At 41.6% G+C, this 23,077-nt stretch overlaps 1 protein-coding gene across 1 annotated transcript in view; it reads right to left on the bottom strand.

Moving 5' to 3' along the window:
- Positions 1-426: 426 nt before the first annotated feature.
- Positions 427-23,077, bottom strand: part of LOC128642702 (uncharacterized) — a 282,968-nt gene continuing 260,317 nt past the window's right edge. Inside the window, exons 22-26 of the mRNA XM_053695480.1 lie at positions 18,149-18,218; positions 17,963-18,061; positions 17,783-17,885; positions 879-1,026; positions 427-795 (exon numbers count right to left, since the gene is read on the bottom strand). Of these exons, the coding sequence (XP_053551455.1) occupies positions 721-795; positions 879-1,026; positions 17,783-17,885; positions 17,963-18,061; positions 18,149-18,218 (495 nt within the window). The 3' untranslated portion in view covers positions 427-720. The remainder of the gene's footprint in view (positions 796-878; positions 1,027-17,782; positions 17,886-17,962; positions 18,062-18,148; positions 18,219-23,077) is intronic.

Raw genomic sequence — 23,077 nt, 5'->3', positions numbered from 1 at the left:
CATTACACATACACACACACAATACACAGGTACCATACATTACACATACACACACACAATACACAGGTACCATACATTACACATACAACACACAATACACAGGTACCATACATTACACATACACACACACAGTACACAGGTACCATACATTACACATATACACACACACAATACACAGGTACCATACATTACACATACACACACACAGTACACAGGTACCATACATTACACATACACACACACAGTACACAGGTACCATACATTACACATACACACACACAATACACAGGTACCATACATTACACATACACACACACAATACACAGGAGCAGCTATACATTACACACTTATGACCCGCGCTAAGTGCATGGGGCAGGTATCACATACAGTGGCGGCGGCGGCAATATCACACTTCAGATTTGGAACTTTGTTTTTATGAGATTTATTAACTCTGTCCTTCCTACTATCTGATGTCAGATGAATTAAACTTAGGATGGCCCTTACATAAGTGGTCATAAATATAAAGAATAATAACGAAGAATACATTTTTTTTATTGGAAAATACTTTCTTCACCAAACGCAGCACGGAATTAACTGAATGTATTAATCCTCTAATGACGACATCTAATAACATTATTCTCCGGCGCATTCAAAAAAGGTTCTCCAACCTAATGCACCAAATTAAGTTCGTAAAGAGACCAGAAGACGTACAATGCGCTTTCAGCTTCCCGTGGAATTGGAAATCACAGAATCTATCCTGGGCTTCAAGGAGGCCAGCGAGATTAGTATGGCTTCCTGAAATCCAAAAACATTTCCAATGAGATGAACCTTCAACCATAGACTTAGTATTAAAGAACAAAAAGCAAACTGTGACAAACCTCAGTTCTGATTGTACGGCTGCCTTGTCCGGGACATGTGTTTAGGTAAAAATTAAACAACACGCTGGGATCCGATATATCCAGGTTTTGGTCACTGTCCACACTGGCTTCCAGCCCATGAAGACCTCCAAATACAACCAATGCATGCCTGGCAATATAACAAAATTAGTGCCATCAACACAAAGTTAAATATTATTACAAACATTTTGCACACACAATAAATGTTTTGTATATGCACAGTATATAAGAGTAATGATCTGCTGCATTGCAAAAGGTCTGTAGACAATAAATGTTTGTATATTTATACACTGTATATAGGAGTAATTATCTGCTGCATTGCAAAAGGTCTGTAGACACAATAAATGTTTATATATACACAGTATATATCAGTAATTATCTGCTGCATTGCAAAAAGTCTGTAGACAATAAATGTTTATATATACACAGTATATATCAGTAATTATCTGCTGCATTGCAAAAAGTCTGTAGACAATAAATGTTTATATATACACAGTATATATCAGTAATTAAGTGCCACATTACTAAAGGTCTGCACACACAATAAATGTTTATATATGCACGGTATATATGAGTATTTAAATGCAGCATTACATAAGATCTGCACACACAATAAATGTTTATAAATATGCACAGTATATATCAGTAATTAAGTGCTGCATTACATAAGGTCTGCACACACAATAAATGTTTATATATGCACAGTGTATATCAGTAATTAAGTGCAGCATTACATAAGGTCTGCACACACAATAAATGTTTTATATATGCACAGTATATATCAGTAATTAAGTGCTGCATTACATAAGGTCTGCACACACAATAAATGTTTATATATGCACAGTATATATCAGTAATTAAGTGCCACATTACATAAGGTCTGCGCACACAATAAATGTTTATATATGCACAGTATATATCAGTAATTAAGTGCTAAATTACATAAGGTCTGCACACACAATAAATGTTTACATATGCACAGTATATATCAGTAATTAAGAGCCACATTACAAAAGGTCTGCACACACAATAAATGTTTATATATGCACAGTATATATATATATCAGTAATTAAGTGCTGCATTACAAAAGGTCTTCACACACAATAAATGTTTATATATGCACAGTATATATCGTTAATTAAGTGCTGCATTACAAAAGGTCTGCACACAATAAATGTTTATATATGCACAGTATATATCAGTAATTAAGTGCAGCATTACATAAGGTCTGCACACACAATAAATGTTTATATATGCACAGTATATATATATCAGTAATTAAGTGCTGCATTACAAAAGGTCTTCACACACAATAAATGTTTATATATGCACAGTATATATCGTTAATTAAGTGCTGCATTACAAAAGGTCTGCACACAATAAATGTTTATATATGCACAGTATATATCAGTAATTAAGTGCAGCATTACATAAGGTCTGCACACACAATAAATGTTTATATATGCACAGTATATATCAGTAATTAAGTGCCGCATTACATAAGGTCTACACACACAATAAATGTTTATATATGTACAGTATATATCAGTAATTAAGTGCAGCATTACATAAGGTCTGCACACACAATAAATGTTTATATATGTACAGTATATATCAGTAATTAAGTGCTGCATTACATAAGGTCTGCACACACAATAAATGTTTATATATGCACTGTATATATTAGTAATTAAAGGGACATGAAACCCAACATTTTTCTTTTTCTTATTTTTCATGATTCAAATAGAGCATGTGATTTTAAACAACTTTCTAATTTACTTCTTTTAACCAATTTGCTTCATTCTCTTGGTATTCTTTTTTAAGGAGCAGCTATGCACTACTGGGAGCTAGCGGAAGACATCTGGTGAACCAATGAAAAGAGGCATTTTTGTGCAGCCACCAATCATATGGTCTGCACACACATTAAATGTTTATATATGCACAGTATATACAAGGAATTAAGTTCTGTATTGCTAAAGGTCTGCACACACAATAAATGTTTATATATGCACAGTATATATATCAGTAATTAAGTGCAGCATTACAAAAGGTCTGCACACACAATAAATGTTTATATATGTACAGTATATATCAGTAATTAAGTGCAGCATTACAAAAGGTCTGCACACACAATAAATGTTTATATATGCACAGTATATATCAGTAATTAAGTGCAGCATTACAAAAGGTCTGCACACACAATAAATGTTTATATATATACAGTATATACAAGGAATTAAGTGCTGCATTACAAAAGGTCTGCACACACAATAAATGTTTATATATGCACAGTATATACAAGGAATTAAGTTCCGTATTGCTAAAGGTCTGCACACACAATACATGTTTATATATGCACAGTATATACAAGGAATTAAGTTCCGTATTGCTAAAGGTCTGTGCACACAATAAATGTTTATATATGCACAGTATATACAAGGAATTAAGTTCCGTATTGCAAAAGGTCTGCATACACAATAAATGTTTATATATGCACAGTATATACAAGGAATTAAGTGCCGTATTGCAAAAGGTCTGCATACACAATAAATGTTTATATATGCACAGTATATACAAGGAATTAAGTGCCGTATTGCAAAAGGTCTGCATACACAATAAATGTTTATATATGCACAGTATATACAAGGAATTAAGTTCCGTATTGCAAAAGGTCTGCACACACAATAAATGTTTATATATGCACAGTATATATAAGGGATTAAGTGCCGCATTACAAAGGTCTGCACACACAATAAATGTTTATATATGCACAGTATATATCAGTAATTAAGTGCTGTATTACATAAGGTCTGCACACACAATAAATGTTTATATATGCACAGTATATATCAGTAGTTAAAGTGATGGTAAATCCTAGCGTTTGTGAAATGCTAGGCTTTACCATTGGAACAAATAAAGGGGACTTTAATTCATGAAGTATAAAATACTTCATGCTGAAAGCTCTTTTAGTTGTTCCACTGGCAGAATTTGCAATTTGGCTGAGAGGTGACGTTTCCACCTCTTAGCCAATAGCCGTGCAGGAAATCTAGCTTGGCGTCGCATATTGCGGGCAAGATTGTCAGGGTTCCCACTTTCAAGATGGAAACTATTTGCACAAACATGTTTAACGTCATTAGGTCTAAGACCGGTCTGTTGGTCCCTTCCTTCTTTGCGACAATAAACAGATTGGAGTAAAACCCTCGACCCTGTTGAGATACAGGTACTAGGATAATTAGAGGTCTTGCTTAGACTATGGTGTCCTGTATGGAGTACTTACTTTTAATAATATGAAAATAAAGTGTTAACTTTTAATTAATCTATCCTCTTTGGCAACGTTCTTAATTTGTGACAGGCATCTGTTCCTTCCTACATTCAGCATTAACGTACTAGGATAATTACCCCCATATCTTCTAATTCCCAAACACACTGTAGAAAGGCAGCCGCCTTTGACTGAAGTTTACGAAAATAAAACAGAAGGAATCGTCCTGAGAAATGATGTTTCGAACCCAGGGGTCCTGGACTGACCTGCACTAGGTCTCCTAAAAAAAGACTCTGTCTGCCCCCTACGAGAACAGATACTTGTTTGGGGGCCACACATTCATGCTGATTTACTGGTGTTATTGGATTTTTTTTTAATATACTTTATATTGAGGTTCACCTTACAGTACATATTAGACAGATTACAATGCAGTGCATTTATGCATAAACTCAAAATACATACAATAGTAAATGTCAACTCATCCTACCACAAATAGTAAGAAAGGAAATATATCCCGTTGAATGTCAATATTCACATCTGATAGCACATCATAGCAAGGCCTTCTAGATAGTAAGGGGCCGTTCTTGGAGCCTTCCAGTACCTGATACTTATAGAAGGCGGGTGATAGATAGGGGACCACTTTTAAATCCCATCTAAAAGGTAAAACCTCATTTTATAATATACAGAGAACCGGATAGGTCACTCATGGGCCATAAACTTAACTCTTTACATATGCTTGTATAAAATTGTGTAAAGATCTTGAACCAGTAACATCTGAAATGGTAGCTGCAGATGTAAAGTACTTGTCAAAATAGGAAATAAAAGATACATAAATAATATAGACCATATTGGTAGCAAATATTTATATACACTACACATAGATAGTAATTACAATAATTATAGATCTTTAAGATTAAGTCGTATTATAGGGCCACTTTTGTCCCTTTAATGTATAACGTCAAGTAGAGAACTAAAGCTCCTAATAAGTAAAACGCAGCTACTGAGCTAATACTAAAACAAACACAAATCATCATGTTAATAAATAAAACCAAGCTATGAAACTATTAGGGCTACTGTTAGACTATAGTGGCCAGTAAATCAGAATGCATTGCTGCGTCTATAACATACACACTGTGCAATGGGCCACAACTATCTCATCTATCTAGTCTGAAGGCTTTTAAATAGCACAAGACAAACTATATGTAGTTAGTGAATACAATAAGTATAGATCATTAAGATTAAGTCGTATGGTAAGGCCACTTTTGGACCCTTAATATATATTGTCAAGCAAAGAACTAAGACTCTGTATAAACTTTTGGACTCAATATAAAATGTGGTCTTAATAATAGATCCCTTCAGATATGGTGAAATATAGAGTGAGATATGTTACCCTCAATAATAAATACCCCCCAAAAGATAACCCTGGTTCAATGGGGAACTTAGGGGAAACATAAAATCAATCAATTTCATATTGTTTGTACCTATGGTTGGAGCAATACTATAATAACCCATTTAGGGCATTCTAAGTTTAAAAACTTACTTAGAAGCTCTCAGTTTAGCTCTGTTGAAAATGTAGCTGGAAAGCCCACTGCAAGTGGGAAATAAGACACTACCCCCCCTCCCCATTCTTTTGCGCTCTCTCTCTCTCCCCCCTCTCTTTTGCGCTCTCTCTCCCCCTCTCTTTTGCGCTCTCTCTCCCCATCTCTTTTGCGCTCTCTCCCCCCATCTCTTTTGCGCTCTCTCCCCCTCTCTCTCTCCCCCATCTCTTTTGCGCGCTCTCCCCCCCCATCTCTTTTGCGCTCTCTCTCTCCCCCTCTCTCTCTCCCCCTCTCTTTTGCGCTCTCTCTCTCCCCCTCTCTTTTGCGCTCTCTCTCTCCCCCTCTCTTTTGCGCTCTTTACCCCCTCTCTTTTGGGCTCTCCCTCCCCCTCTTTTGCTCTCTCTCTCTCCCCCTCTCCCCCCCCTTGCGCTCTCTCTCTCCCCCTCTCTTTTGGGCTCTCTCTCCCCCCTCTCTTTTGTGCTCTCTCTCTCTCCTCCCTCCCTTTTGCGCTCTCACCCCCCCCCCTCTCTCCCCCCCCCTCTCTTTTGGGCTCTCCCTCCCCCTCTTTTGCTCTCTCTCTCTCTCCCCCCCTCCCTTGCGCTCTCTCTCTCCCCCTCTCTTTTGGGCTCTCTCTCCCTCCCCCCCCCCTCTTTTGCTCTCTCTCTCCCCCTCTCTTTTGTGCTCTCTCTCTCCTCCCTCCCTTTTGCGCTCTCTCCCCCCCCCTCTCCCCCCCCCCTTGCGCTCTCTCTCTCCCCCTCTCTTTTGGGCTCTCTCTCCCTCCCCCCCCCCTCTTTTGCTCTCACTCTCCCCCCTCTCTTTTGTGCTCTCTCTCTCCTCCCTCCCTTTTGCGCTCTCTCCCCCCCTCTCCCCCCCCCCCTCCCCCCTTCACACCAATATAAATATTTACGCCATATCTTATGGTAAATTTTTCTGGTAACAGGCTTCCGTGCCTGTATTAAGGTATCAATAACTGACTCCGAGAAGCCACGCTTTGATAGGATCAAGCGTTCAATCTCTATGCAGTCAGCCTCAGAGAAATTAGATTTGGATGTTTGAAAGGACCTTGTATTAGCAGGTCCTGCCTCAGAGGTAGAGACCATGGTGGACAGGACGACATGTCCACTAGGTCTGCATACCAGGTCCTGCGTGGCCACGCAGTCGCTATCAGAATCACCAATGCTCTCTCCTGTTTGATCTTGGCAATCAGTCGAGGTAGCATCGGAAATGGTGGAAACACATAAGCCATGTTGACGACCCAAGGGGCTGTCAGAGCATCTATCAGCGCCACTCCCGGGTCCCTGGACCTGGATCCGTAACAAGGAAGCTTGGCGTTCTGGCGAGACACCATGAGATCCAGATCTGGTTTGCCCCAACGATGAATCAGTTGAGCGAAGACCTCCGGATGAAGTTCCCACTCCCCCGGATGAAAAGTCTGGCGACTTAGAAAATCCGCCTCCCAGTTCTCCACGCCTGGGATGTAGATCGCTGACAGGTGGCAAGAGTGAGACTCTGCCCAGCGAATTATCTTTGAGACTTCCAACATCGCTAGGGAACTCCTGCTTCCCCCTTGATGGTTGATGTAAGCCACAGTCGTGATGTTGTCCGACTGAAATCTGATGAACCTCAGTGTTGCTAACTGAGGCCAAGCGAAGGGAAGAGCTACAAACTGGTAATGCCTGTTTAGAAAGGCAAATCTTAGGTACCGATAATGATCTTTGTGAATCGGTATATGAAGGTAGGCATCCTTTAAGTCTACTGTGGTCATGTATTGACCCTCTTGGATCATGGGTAGGATGGTTCGAATAGTTTCCATTTTGAATGATGGAACTCTTAGGAATTTGTTTAAGATTTTTAGGTCCAAGATTGGTCTGAAGGTTCCCTCTTTCTTGGGAACCACAAACAGATTTGAGTAAAACCCTTGCCCTTGTTCCGTCCGCGGAACTGGGTGGATCACCCCCATTACTAAGAGGTCTTGCACACAGCGTAGAAATGCCTCTTTCTTTATTTGGTTTGCTGATAACCTTGAAAGATGAAATCTCCCTTGTGGAGGAGAAGCTTTGAAGTCCAGAAGATATCCCTGAGATATGATCTCCAACGCCCAGGGATCCTGGACATCTCTTGCCCAAGCCTGGGCGAAGAGAGATAGTCTGCCCCCCACTAGATCCGTTTCCGGATCGGGGGCCCTCTCTTCATGCTGTCTTAGGGGCAGAAGTAGGCTTTCTGGCCTGCTTGCCCTTGTTCCAGGGCTGGTTAGCTTTCCAGCCCTGTCTGTAACGAGCAACAGGTCCTTCTTGTTTTGGAGCGGAGGAAGTTGATGCTGCTCCTGCCTTGAAGTTACGAAAGGCACGAAAATTAGACTGTTTGGCCTTTGATTTGGCCCTGTCCTGAGGAAGAGTATGACCCTTACCTCCAGTAATGTCAGCAATAATTTCTTTCAAGCCGGGCCCGAATAAGGTCTGCCCTTTGAAAGGAATATTAAGCAATTTAGATTTAGAAGTCACGTCAGCTGACCAGGATTTAAGCCATAGCGCTCTGCGCGCCTGGATGGCGAATCTGGAGTTCTTAGCCGTTAGTTTGGTTAAATGTACAACGGCATCAGAAACAAATGCATTAGCTAGCTTAAGCGCTTTAAGCTTGGCCATAATCTCATCCAATGGAGCTGTGCGAATGGCCTCTTCCAGAGACTCAAACCAGAATGCCGCAGCAGCAGTGACAGGCGCAATGCATGCAAGGGGCTGCAAGATAAAACCTTGTTGAACAAACATTTTCTTAAGGTAACCTTCTAATTTTTTATCCATTGGATCCGAAAAAGCACAACTATCCTCCACCGGGATAGTGGTACGTTTAGCTAAAGTAGAAACTGCTCCCTCCACCTTAGGGACCGTTTGCCATAAGTCTCGTGTGGTGGCGTCTATTGGAAACATTTTTCTAAATATCGGAGGAGGGGAAAAGGGCACACCGGGTCTATCCCACTCCTTGCTAATAATTTCTGTAAGCCTTTTAGGTATAGGAAAAACGTCAGTACACACCGGTACCGCAAAGTATCTATCCAACCTACATATTTTCTCTGGAATTGCAACCGTGTTACAATCATTCAGAGCCGCTAATACCTCCCCTAGTAATACACGGAGGTTCTCAAGCTTAAATTTAAAATTAGAAATCTCTGAATCCGGTCTCCATGGATCAGATCCGTCCTCATGTTCTGCAAATTGTGACGCAGTATCGGACATGGCTCTCACATCATCAGCGCCCTCTGTCCTTAACCCAGAGCTATCGCGCTTGCCTCTTAATTCAGGCAATTTAGATAATACCTCTGTCATAACAGCAGCCATGTCTTGCAAAGTGATTTGTATGGGCCTCTCTGATCTACTTGATGCCACAATATCACGCGCCTCCTGAGCGGGAGGCGAAGGTACTGACACGTGAGGAGAGTTAGTCGGCATAACTTCCCCCTCGCTGTCTGGTGATAATTTCTTTACAGATAAAATTTTACTTTTATTCAAAGTGACATCAATACATTTAGTACACATATTTCTGTGGGGCTCCACATTGGCCTTCAAACATAGTGAACAAACAGATTCATCTGTGTCAGACATGTTTAAACAGACTAGCAATGAGACTAGCAAGCTTGGAAAATCCTTTCAAATAAGTTTACAAGCAATATAAAAAACGCTACTGCGCCTTTAAGAAGCACAAAAAATCGTCACAGTTGAAATAACAATGAACCAAATCAGTTATAGCAACCAAATTTTCACAGTAAATGTATTAAGTTAGCAAAGCATTGCACCCACTAGCAAATGGATGATTAACCCCTTAATACCCAAAAACGGATAATCAATTTAACAATTAACGTTTTTATCACAGTCAAACACACTGTCACAGGTCTGCTGTGACTGATTACCTCCCTCAAAATGAATTTTGAAGACCCCTGAGCTCTCTAGAGACATCCTGGATCAAGGAGGAAGAAGCAGGAAGACTGTAACTGAATTTTAACTGCGCAAAAAAAGCGCTAAAAACAGAATTTATGTTTACCTGATAAATTACTTTCTCCAACGGTGTGTCCGGTCCACGGCGTCATCCTTACTTGTGGGATATTCTCTTCCCCAACAGGAAATGGCAAAGAGCCCAGCAAAGCTGGTCACATGATCCCTCCTAGGCTCCGCCTACCCCAGTCATTCGACCGACGTTAAGGAGGAATATTTGCATAGGAGAAACCATATGGTACCGTGGTGACTGTAGTTAAAGAAAATAAATTATCAGACCTGATTAAAAAACCAGGGCGGGCCGTGGACCGGACACACCGTTGGAGAAAGTAATTTATCAGGTAAACATAAATTCTGTTTTCTCCAACATAGGTGTGTCCGGTCCACGGCGTCATCCTTACTTGTGGGAACCAATACCAAAGCTTTAGGACACGGATGAAGGGAGGGAGCAAATCAGGTCACCTAAATGGAAGGCACCACGGCTTGCAAAACCTTTCTCCCAAAAATAGCCTCAGAAGAAGCAAAAGTATCAAACTTGTAAAATTTGGTAAAAGTGTGCAGTGAAGACCAAGTCGCTGCCCTACATATCTGATCAACAGAAGCCTCGTTCTTGAAGGCCCATGTGGAAGCCACAGCCCTAGTGGAATGAGCTGTGATTCTTTCGGAAGGCTGCCGTCCGGCAGTCTCGTAAGCCAATCTGATGATGCTTTTAATCCAAAAAGAGAGAGAGGTAGAAGTTGCTTTTTGACCTCTCCTTTTACCTGAATAAACAACAAACAAGGAAGATGTTTGTCTAAAATCCTTTGTAGCATCTAAATAGAATTTTAGAGCGCGAACAACATCCAAATTGTGCAACAAACGTTCCTTCTTTGAAACTGGTTTCGGACACAGAGAAGGTACGATAATCTCCTGGTTAATGTTTTTGTTAGAAACAACTTTTGGAAGAAAACCAGGTTTAGTACGTAAAACCACCTTATCTGCATGGAACACCAGATAAGGAGGAGAACACTGCAGAGCAGATAATTCTGAAACTCTTCTAGCAGAAGAAATTGCAACTAAAAACAAAACTTTCCAAGATAATAACTTAATATCAACGGAATGTAAGGGTTCAAACGGAACCCCCTGAAGAACTGAAAGAACTAAATTGAGACTCCAAGGAGGAGTCAAAGGTTTGTAAACAGGCTTGATTCTAACCAGAGCCTGAACAAAGGCTTGAACATCTGGCACAGCTGCCAGCTTTTTGTGAAGTAACACCGACAAGGCAGAAATCTGTCCCTTCAGGGAACTTACAGATAATCCTTTTTCCAATCCTTCTTGAAGGAAGGATAGAATCCTAGGAATCTTAACCTTGTCCCAAGGGAATCCTTTAGATTCACACCAACAGATATATTTTTTCCAAATTTTGTGGTAAATCTTTCTAGTTACAGGCTTTCTGGCCTGAACAAGAGTATCGATAACAGAATCTGAGAATCCTCGCTTCGATAAGATCAAGCGTTCAATCTCCAAGCAGTCAGCTGGAGTGAAACCAGATTCGGATGTTCGAACGGACCCTGAACAAGAAGGTCTCGTCTCAAAGGTAGCTTCCAAGGTGGAGCCGATGACATATTCACCAGATCTGCATACCAAGTCCTGCGTGGCCACGCAGGAGCTATCAAGATCACCGACGCCCTCTCCTGATTGATCCTGGCTACCAGCCTGGGGATGAGAGGAAATGGCGGGAACACATAAGCTAGTTTGAAGGTCCAAGGTGCTACTAGTGCATCCACTAGAGCCGCCTTGGGATCCCTGGATCTGGCCCCGTAGCAAGGAACTTTGAAGTTCTGACGAGAGGCCATCAGATCCATGTCTGGAATGCCCCACAGGTGAGTGACTTGGGCAAAGATTTCCGGATGGAGTTCCCACTCCCCCGGATGCAATGTCTGACGACTCAGAAAATCCGCTTCCCAATTTTCCACTCCTGGGATGTGGATAGCAGACAGGTGGCAGGAGTGAGACTCCGCCCATAGAATGATTTTGGTCACTTCTTCCATCGCTAGGGAACTCCTTGTTCCCCCCTGATGGTTGATGTACGCAACAGTTGTCATGTTGTCTGATTGAAACCGTATGAACTTGGTCCTCGCTAGCTGAGGCCAAGCCTTGAGAGCATTGAATATCGCTCTCAGTTCCAGAATATTTATCGGTAGAAGAGATTCTTCCCGAGACCAAAGACCCTGAGCTTTCAGGGATCCCCAGACCGCGCCCCAGCCCATCAGACTGGCGTCGGTCGTGACAATGACCCACTCTGGTCTGCGGAATGTCATCCCTTGTGACAGGTTGTCCAGGGACAGCCACCAACGGAGTGAGTCTCTGGTCCTCTGATTTACTTGTATCTTCGGAGACAAGTCTGTATAGTCCCCATTCCACTGACTGAGCATGCACAGTTGTAATGGTCTTAGATGAATGCGCGCAAAAGGAACTATGTCCATTGCCGCTACCATCAACCCGATCACTTCCATGCACTGAGCTATGGAAGGAAGAGGAACGGAATGAAGTATCCGACAAGAGTCTAGAAGTTTTGTTTTTCTGACCTCTGTCAGAAAAATCCTCATTTCTAAGGAGTCTATAATTGTTCCCAAGAAGGGAACCCTTGTTGACGGGGATAGAGAACTCTTTTCCACGTTCACTTTCCATCCGTGAGATCTGAGAAAGGCCAGGACGATGTCCGTGTGAGCCTTTGCTTGAGGAAGGGACGACGCTTGAATCAGAATGTCGTCCAAGTAAGGTACTACCGCAACGCCCCTTGGTCGTAGCACAGCTAGAAGGGACCCTAGTACCTTTGTGAAAATCCTTGGAGCAGTGGCTAATCCGAAAGGAAGCGCCACGAACTGGTAATGTTTGTCCAGGAATGCGAACCTTAGGAACCGATGATGTTCCTTGTGGATAGGAATATGTAGATACGCATCCTTTAAATCCACCGTGGTCATGAATTGACCTTCCTGGATGGAAGGAAGAATAGTTCGAATGGTTTCCATCTTGAACGATGGAACCTTGAGAAACTTGTTTAAGATCTTGAGATCTAAGATTGGTCTGAACGTTCCCTCTTTTTTGGGAACTATGAACAGATTGGAGTAGAACCCCATCCCTTGTTCTCTTAATGGAACAGGATGAATCACTCCCATTTTTAACAGGTCTTCTACACAATGTAAGAACGCCTGTCTTTTTATGTGGTCTGAAGACAACTGAGACCTGTGGAACCTCCCCCTTGGGGGAAGTCCCTTGAATTCCAGAAGATAACCTTGGGAGACTATTTCTAGCGCCCAAGGATCCAGAACATCTCTTGCCCAAGCCTGAGCGAAGAGAGAGAGTCTGCCCCCCACCAGATCCGGTCCCGGATCGGGGGCCAACATTTCATGCTGTCTTGGTAGCAGTGGCAGGTTTCTTGGCCTGCTTTCCCTTGTTCCAGCCTTGCATTGGTCTCCAAGCTGGCTTGGCTTGAGAAGTATTACCCTCTTGCTTAGAGGACGTAGCACTTTGGGCTGGTCCGTTTTTACGAAAGGGACGAAAATTAGGTCTATTTTTTGCCTTGAAAGGCCGATCCTGAGGAAGGGCGTGGCCCTTACCCCCAGTGATATCAGAGATAATCTCTTTCAAGTCAGGGCCAAACAGCGTTTTCCCCTTGAAAGGAATGTTTAGTAGCTTGTTCTTGGAAGACGCATCAGCCGACCAAGATTTCAACCAAAGCGCTCTGCGCGCCACAATAGCAAACCCAGAATTCTTAGCCGCTAACCTAGCCAATTGCAAAGTGGCGTCTAGGGTGAAAGAATTAGCCAATTTGAGAGCATTGATTCTGTCCATAATCTCCTCATAAGGAGGAGAATCACTATCGAGCGTCTTTATCAGCTCATCGAACCAGAAACATGCGGCTGTAGCGACAGGGACAATGCATGAAATTGGTTGTAGAAGGTAACCCTGCTGAACAAACATCTTTTTAAGCAAACCTTCTAATTTTTTATCCATAGGATCTTTGAAAGCACAACTATCCTCTATGGGTATAGTGGTGCGTTTGTTTAAAGTGGAAACCGCTCCCTCGACCTTGGGGACTGTCTGCCATAAGTCCTTTCTGGGGTCGACCATAGGAAACAATTTTTTAAATATGGGGGGAGGGACGAAAGGAATACCGGGCCTTTCCCATTCTTTATTAACAATGTCCGCCACCCGCTTGGGTATAGGAAAAGCTTCTGGGAGCCCCGGCACCTCTAGGAACTTGTCCATTTTACATAGTTTCTCTGGGATGACCAACTTTTCACAATCATCCAGAGTGGATAATACCTCCTTAAGCAGAATGCGGAGATGTTCCAACTTAAATTTAAATGCAATCACATCAGGTTCAGCCTGTTGAGAAATGTTCCCTGAATCAGTAATTTCTCCCTCAGACAAAACCTCCCTGGCCCCATCAGACTGGGTTAGGGGCCCTTCAGAGATATTAATATCAGCGTCGTCATGCTCTTCAGTATCTAAAACAGAGCAGCCACGCTTACGCTGACAAGGGTTCATTTTGGCTAAAATGTTTTTGACAGAATTATCCATTACAGCCGTTAATTGTTGCATAGTAAGGAGTATTGGCGCGCTAGATGTACAAGGGGCCTCCTGAGTGGGCAAGACTCGTGTAGACGAAGGAGGGAATGATGCAGTACCATGCTTACTCCCCTCACTTGAGGAATCATCTTGGGCATCATTGTCATTATCACATAAATCACATTTATTTAAATGAATAGGAATTCTGGCTTCCCCACATTCAGAACACAGTCTATCTGGTAGTTCAGACATGTTAAACAGGCATAAACTTGATAACAAAGTACAAAAACGTTTTAAAATAAAACCGTTACTGTCACTTTAAATTTTAAACTGAACACACTTAATTACTGCAATTGCGAAAAAACATGAAGGAATTGTTCAAAATTCACCAAATTTTCACCACAGTGTCTTAAAGCCTTAAAAGTATTGCACACCAAATTTGGAAGCTTTAACCCTTAAAATAACGGAACCGGAGCCGTTTTAAACTTTAACCCCTTTACAGTCCCTGGTATCTGCTTTGCTGAGACCCAACCAAGCCCAAAGGGGAATACGATACCAAATGACGCCTTCAGAAAGTCTTTTCTAAGTATCAGAGCTCCTCTCACATGCGACTGCATGCCATGCCTCTCAAAAACAAGTGCGCCACACCGGCGCGAAAATGAGGCTCTGCTTAAGCTTTGGGAAAGCCCCTAAGGAATAAGGTGTCTAATACAGTGCCTGCCGATATTATTATATCAAAATACCCAGATAAAATGATTCCTCAAGGCTAAATATATGTTAATAATGAATCGATTTAGCCCAGAAACAGTCTACAGTCTTAATAAGCCCTTGTGAAGCCCTTATTTATGATCGTAATAAACATGGCTTACCGGATCCCATAGGGAAAATGACAGCTTCCAGCATTACATCGTCTTGTTAGAATGTGTCATACCTCAAGCAGCAAGAGACTGCACACTGTTCCCCCAACTGAAGTTAATTGCTCTCAACAGTCCTGTGTGGAACAGCCATGGATTTTAGTTACGGTTGCTAAAATCATTTTCCTCATACAAACAGAAATCTTCATCTCTTTTCTGTTTCTGAGTAAATAGTACATACCAGCACTATTTCAAAATAACAAACTCTTGATTGAATAATAAAAACTACAGTTAAACACTAAAAAACTCTAAGCCATCTCCGTGGAGATGTTGCCTGTACAACGGCAAAGAGAATGACTGGGGTAGGCGGAGCCTAGGAGGGATCATGTGACCAGCTTTGCTGGGCTCTTTGCCATTTCCTGTTGGGGAAGAGAATATCCCACAAGTAAGGATGACGCCGTGGACCGGACACACCTATGTTGGAGAAATAGGCCCCTCCCACTCATATTACAACAGTGGGAAACCTCAGTTAACCGTTTCTATGTAGAATAAACGACAGCCATGTGGAAAATCATGCCCCAAAAGATTTATCACCAAAGTACCTCACAAAAAACGAATAACATGCCAGTAAACGTTTTAAACATGCACTTTAAAAGTTAGGTAGTGTTATTAATAAGCCTGCTACCAGTCACTTCTACTGCAGTTAAGGCTCATACATTACTTCAGTATTAACAGTATTTTCTTAGTCAATTCTATTCCTTAGAAAATTACTTATTGTACATACATTCATCAGCCTGATACCAGTCGCTACTGCATTTAAGGCTGTACTTACATTACATCGGTATCAGCAGTATTTTCTTAGTCAATTCCATTCCTTAGAAAAATTATTTACTGCACATACCTTGTTTGCAGGATTCCCCACACGCTATTCCCTTTCTGAAAGTTACCCCACTGCTCAGAATGTGCGAGAACAGCCAGTGGATCTTAGTTACTTCTGCTAAGATCATAGAAAACGCAGGCAGATTCTTCTTCCAAACACTGCCTGAGAACAAACAGCACGCTCCAGTGCCATTTAAAATAACAAACTTTTGATTGAAGAAATAAACTAAGTATAAAAAACACCACAGACCTCTCACAACGTCCTATCAAGTTGAGTTGCAAGAGAATGACTGGATATGACATGTGAGGGGAGGAGCTATATAGCAGCTCTGCTTGGGTGATCCTCTTGCAACTTCCTGTTGGGAAGGGAATATATTCCATAAGTAATGGATGACCCATGGACTGAATACACTTAACAAGAGAAAGTTCTGTAATACTTTGTTGTATAAAGTTGGCACTCAGCTAATGTTATATAATTCTGCACTATGTGCAAAATTATATAACATTATTTTGTAGGTTTACTGCCATTTTAATCCCTTGTTTGTCTGCAAATCTATGAACAAAAAATCAACCCCTTACAAGGAGTCAATGAATAGGAATTAGTATAATAGATCTGCACAAGGAGCTAGGTGTGAGAAACAAGCATTAAAAATGATAGTAAAACCTATAATAGTATTTTTAAATTGTTATTATTAAGGTAATGATTATTATCGTCCTCCCAATAAAGTGCAGCTGAAAAGTTGTCCAAATATGAATGATTAACTTATTATTGTGGAGATACTTCACCACCTAATGGAATATAACGGAATAAGTCATTTTCTGTTAAAATTAAGGTGAAAAGTTATTATAAAAATGAAACCTTCTGGTTGTAAATATTAAGATCATAACAACCAGCAAGAATGAGTCTTTGTGTAGGAAACCATGATTAAATCAAATCCACCCTGACAGATAAAATAAATTCCACCCTCTCTGGGGGCCCAGAGGCAGAACTTTCTGCAATGAGATATTTGTTTTTGTGAAAAATTTTCTTCAGGTCCTTTTTAAATAAAATTCAATTTTAAATTGGGCAGTTTAATTGCAATGTGTTGATTAACTGGAGAGTAAATTATTTTTTTCATTTTTATAATAAAGTGCAGCAGTTGAAAATTACTTCTCAAATTAGCTGCAAAAATAAATAAATATACGTTTTGAAAATTTCTCAGATTTGTTTCCTTTTCTCTTAGTCTAACATCACAAGGTAAAAATGTAGTAATAAAAAGGTGCATTGCTCACAAGAACAACTTACATTCAGAGGTCACAGCTTTGCACACTAGGAAAAACTAGAGGGCGGGATTGAAAAATTCCCTGAGAGCGCAGCACTGCTCCATATTTGCCGGTTCTCTTCAAACAGCACTTTACTCTGGATTCATTGTAATAAGGAAAGCTTTCACATTGCTACCAAAGCAAAGCTCTGTTTGCGGAGAACACAGTCTAATGTGGAGTAGTGCTGCAACTGCACTAACAGTTCCTGCATGTGTCCCATTCTTTCTGCAGACATGCTGCATTTTCTGCGATGACATCTCAGATCAGAGCATGTTCTGCCTTGAGGTCTGGGGGTAGTTAAAAAAATGCATTTCTAGGAGGGAAAAGTACAGTAAAAGTGGGCAAAATAAATACCAAGAGTAAAACTGCATTTGCAGTTTTTTACTATGCATGAAAAGAACACATTTTAAAAAAAACACACCACCAGTAAAATCCTCTATACATTTAAGCTGGAGAAGCAAACTGAACAATGTTAGAGGAAGTCACAATGTAATATTACAGGCATCTAATAATTACCTAAAAGCTGGCAGAGTTACAGACTCCACGTTGCTTCCTCGCTCTGAGGTCCCTATGGAGAGGTCGTAGCCATCTTTAAAGGGACATTCAGAGAAAACCGCACCTGACAATAAAGTGACAACATAAACTACTTATCTACACCATCTGCAGTAATATTGACGGTACTGCGCAGCTACTCACTGAGGCAGGACGCCAGTCGCACTCTGTAGCCCCAGTATAAGCCACCTTCAGTTCTTGGCTGCTGCGGGGAAACCACAACTCCTCTCCGTACTCTGTGATCTGGAACAGAAATGAATTAATCCCGTATAAAAGAGTTTGTGTGTCAGATATTGTGTAGCAGCCGGAGCGCAGATTCATGGCGCTTACCTGGATTATCTTTGTGTAAACGCGCAGTGACCCGCAGTCCTACCTGCAGCTGTTTGTCTATTTGCACCTCCTGAAAATGAGACACGCGTGTTAGTAACAAATAAACATATACAAAATAATTTACTGCCACCTTATAATGCTTTTTTATTGTAGATGAAATAGTTATTAAATAAAACGGTTTAGTAACGTTAATCGGCTAAATGGCAGGCAAGCTGGGTATGAAGGAATGTTATGCTAGAATAGGTGACGTTAGTAAAACAGGCAGATAATACACACACAGTCTCCCTCCGGGATTGCTGAACTTTCTTCCATTACCATATAATGTAGAATACAAAAAACACAACAATAAGGAATAGGAAGCTTAAAGGGACAGTAAAGTAAAAAATAAATGTTCATAGTTTAGACAGATTATGCAATTTGAAATAACTTTCCCATTTACTTCTGTTATCAAATTTGCTTTGTTCTTTTAATATCCTTAGGTGAATAGTAAATCTATGTTGTCTCATAGAAGCTCAGGAGCGTGCATGTGTCTTTAGTCCTATTTGGTGGTAGTGTTTGCAACACCGTTTGTAGCAGTGTTATATATTGTTACAAACAATATATAACTTTTCACACATGCAAGCTCCTGAGCCTCTATGAGACTACATAGATTTACTATTCGACTAAGGATAATAAAAGAACAAAGCAAATTTGATAACAGCCGTAAATTGGAATGTTGTTTCAAATTGCATGTTCTATCTAAACCATAATTTTGAGTTTAATGTCCCTTTAAAGGGACATATAACCAACCATCTATTAACTCACATGACTAGACAACCACATGATCATCTCAAAGTAAAAAAAAGACAATTTACTTCAAAATTCCTTCAGTTAATCAGAGTAAGAAACAAATCAAAATAACCCAGCGCTAAGTTATAGAAATACCTGTGGCTCCTTACAAAAGGGTTCCTAGCTCACCCTTAGACGGATCAGTGCAAAAAGGAAATATAAGGAGAGCCAGAATAGGCTGAGGTATATGAATATTAGATATGAGGTATGTGAATGTTAGATATAATATAAAAGACATGGAATCTAAAAAAAAATTATACATTTATTCTCATCTCACATAAAAACACAAACTTAAAACATATAATTAATCAACATGGATCCATGAGAAAAATAGGGAGCTCATAAAAAATGCAGTAAAAGTACTTGTGAATGTCTAAAAGAAAGCTAGTTAGGGTTATCTGGGGTGAGAGTTCCTTAGTGGTATACCAATTGTAGTGGGTCAGCTTCTGGAGGGTCAGTAAAGAGTGAAACCCTCTGGAAAATGTGTGATATCCAAATCCGTGTGAATCTTGATGAAAAATATTAATGACAAATATTCCAAAACAACATTATATATATATATATGTGTGTGTGTAACAGACCCCTCTGTCAGTACTGGAAGGGTTAACTTTGTTCAGCTTTGAGAAGCTATTTTCTAAAGACAGGTTTCCTGGCAGCATCTATTGTGTACTGTAATTAGGTTTATGTGATAAGCATTCACATTGTTAAATTACATCTAGAGTCAGACTGCTAGGTGATAAGAATGACTCCATTGTTTTCTTGTGTTTAAATTGTTTATCTGCTTAAGTAACGTAATTCTATTGTATCATGCAAAAGGGCGTCTTCCCTCTATGCCCAATACTTCCAACCCCCTATCTGGTCTCAAACCTGCATAAATACTGGGCATATAGCCCTCAATAAAGTGCATTCTGTTTTTACCTTCAATATGGAGCCTGGTCTCATGTTTGAGGGGAGAATTAGCTGGGTTGTGTGTTGCTGATCCCATATTCAGGACATCTTTCATCAGGTATTAGCCCTTGGTATCCGGGTTATACCATAACAATTGGTGGCAAGCGACGGGATGATCCTCATCGCCCAGAAGAGCAACTACACAAGCCAGTAACCTCAGGAAGAGGGGGATTATTACAATACTGACCAAGATGGAAAGAGTACCAGGGACCGTAGGAACCAATGGGCCCAGCATATCAGACAGAACCCCCGAAGAAGCAAGCTTTGACCGGGCGGTCAAAATAAGACTGGCACATTATGGCCCCAACCCGTCTGCGGAAATTATCGACCGGGTCATAGCAGCTGTGGAGGCCAACCTACTTTGCCAAAGCGGCGCTGCAGCAGCCCAAGTCACAGCAACCCCAGTGGAAAAAGAGAAAAGTAAATTTTGCAGCTTTTAAAAACTTCCTGGAAACAGAAGGAGAGATTGATGGGTACCTTGTGGATTTTGAGAGGCAATGTGCACTACACAAGGTACCCGTAGAGGACTGGGTCATGATATTATCCGGAAAATTATCCGGCCGGGCCAGCGAGGCTTTTCGGGACATTCCAGATGAGGAAGTCGGGGATTATAATGCTGTAAAAGAGGCTCTGCTCTCCAGGTATGCGGTTACACCGGAGGCATACAGGAGACGGTTCAGAGACACTGTTAAGCTAGCTGGAGATTCCTACGTTGAGTGGGCATGTAAGGTGCACCGCACAGCAGCTCACTGGATAGCGGGGTGCCAAGCCGTATCTGGGGAAGAGGTGCTGCAGCTATTCCTGTTGGAACATTGCTTCGACAAGTTACCCGCAGGAGTTCGAGAGTGGGTTCGGGACCGTAAACCCTCCACCCTGCATGAAGCGGCTCGCTTGGCAGCTGAGTATACGGATGCCCGCAAACTGGACCCTGCTACCACTAAGCCCCCTGCCAGAGTGGAATACCGACCCACAGTCACCCCAGCAGCTACCAGTTACCAACCCCCGGCGCACCGCTCTACCACACGGCCTCCAGCCACGAACTATCCTCAGAGAGCCCGGTTCAATTCACGGGGCTACTCACAACCTATTCGGTGCTTTGGATGTAAGCAACTAGGACACAAAAGACCAGAGTGTCCCCTAAACGCAGCGAACCAAGCACAGTCCTGGAGAAGACCCGTCAGCGGAATCCCACGTAACCCTCAGCCTGTGGCCCACTACATAGAGGAGCAAGAATGCTGGGGCATCCTACATGAAGCAGACCCCGTGCAAGCTGCCCACCGGAATAACGGGCAACTGGTTAAAGTGAATGGGAAGGAGGTCAGTGGTCTACGGGATACTGGTGCTACCATGACCTTGCCTCAAAAGAACTTGTTGTCTGAGAAACAGCACACCGGAGACACTGTGGCTGTGAGGGTAGCAGGGGGCGCTGTGTTCCGCCTACCTGTTGCCCGGGTACATTTGGATTGGGTAGTGGGCGCTAGACCTGTGAATGTGGGGGTCATGAAGGACTTACCAGCTGATGTTCTCCTTGGAAATAACTTGGTCCCCCTTGTTTCTGCCTACGCTCCTATGGGTCCCGCCGATGTTAACCCTGTGACTAACCGTGCCCAGATCCGTGCAGCAGAGACTGACCCACCTGCTGCTAAGCCCCAGGACGCTGAGCTCAGTAAATCTCTATCTGCTATTGATACGTGGAAGTCCCGTTATAATGTGCTGATGAAGGAGAAGAGTCAAGTAGAGGATGAAATGGTCACGTTAAACAATCACGTAACAGTGCTAGCGGGAGAGAAGAGGAGCGCAGAGGAAAAAGCGCGGTTTGAACTAGACAAGCTGCACCGACAGACCGCAGAAAACACCAGCTTGAGAGTGGAACATGAAACATTAAAGACAAACTTAGCGACACTGGAGGAGAAGCTGACGCTGGCCCATAGTGAGGTGCAGCAACTCAAGGGCAACCTACGTCAGCATGAAGGGCTTGTGGATACCTATAAAGAGCAGGTACAAAAAACTCGTAAAGAAGCCAATGAGATTTTGAAGGACTGTTTATCCCTAGTCTGGGCACTGAAGAAGTTGAACCCTTATTTATACGGACAGGAATTCTCTCTCATAACGGGAATACAGATGGATTGTCCCGGCAAACTGACATGCCTACCACCTCCTAGTCCGGTCATCCCCAAGTTGACCCGCCAAAGGATCAAGCCGGGTCTGCCGGAGTGTCCCACCAGGAGGGAGCCATGTGACATACCCCTCTGTCAGTACTGGAAGGGTTAACTTTGTTCAGCTTTGAGAAGCTATTTTCTAAAGACAGGTTTCCTGGCAGCATCTATTGTGTACTGTAATTAGGTTTATGTGATAAGCATTCACATTGTTAAATTACATCTAGAGTCAGACTGCTAGGTGATAAGAAGGACTCCATTGTTTTCTTGTGTTTAAATTGTTTATCTGCTTAAGTAACGTAATTCTATTGTATCATGCAAAAGGCCGTCTTCCCTCTATGTACAATACTTCCAACCCCCCATTTGGTCTCAAACCTGCATAAATACTGGGCATATAGCCCTCAATAAAGTGCATTCTGTTTTTACCTTCAATATGGAGCCTGGTCTCATGTTTGAGGGGAGAATTAGCTGGGTTGTGTGTGAAATGTGTGGAAAAAAACTATACGGTTTCAGTCAAAAATAGAGAACAGTTAATCCCACTAGGCAGAAGTGTAAAACTTAGTTAATCCTGATCAGGTGGGTCCGGGGTGTGCCAGAAACTTATCCCTGTAACCCTTGTAGTCCAACCTAAAATAAAAGATATATACAATGTACAACAGTGCTAAAAAAAAGTTGTAAAATTAAGAAATAGGCTTACCATATATACTGTCAACGCGTTTCTGCCCTCTCAGAGGCCTTTATAAAGCTATTGATTTTTAAATACTTTTACTGCATTTTTTATGAGCTCCCTATTTTACTCATGGATCCATGTTGATTAATTATATGTTATGTGAGATGAGAATAAATGTATATTTTTTTTAAATTCCATGTCTTATATTATATCCAACATTCATACACCTCATAACTAATATTCATATACCTCAGCCTATTCTGGCGCTCCTTATATTTCCTTTTGTGCTGTGTGTTATCCTTTAGCTACAGTATGGTAGAAAAAAAA

Source organism: Bombina bombina, chromosome 12 (assembly GCF_027579735.1).
Source record: "Bombina bombina isolate aBomBom1 chromosome 12, aBomBom1.pri, whole genome shotgun sequence".
Taxonomy (NCBI): Eukaryota; Metazoa; Chordata; class Amphibia; order Anura; family Bombinatoridae; genus Bombina; species Bombina bombina.
Note: the sequence above shows the minus strand (reverse complement) of the source record. Positions and strands in the feature narration are given on the sequence as shown.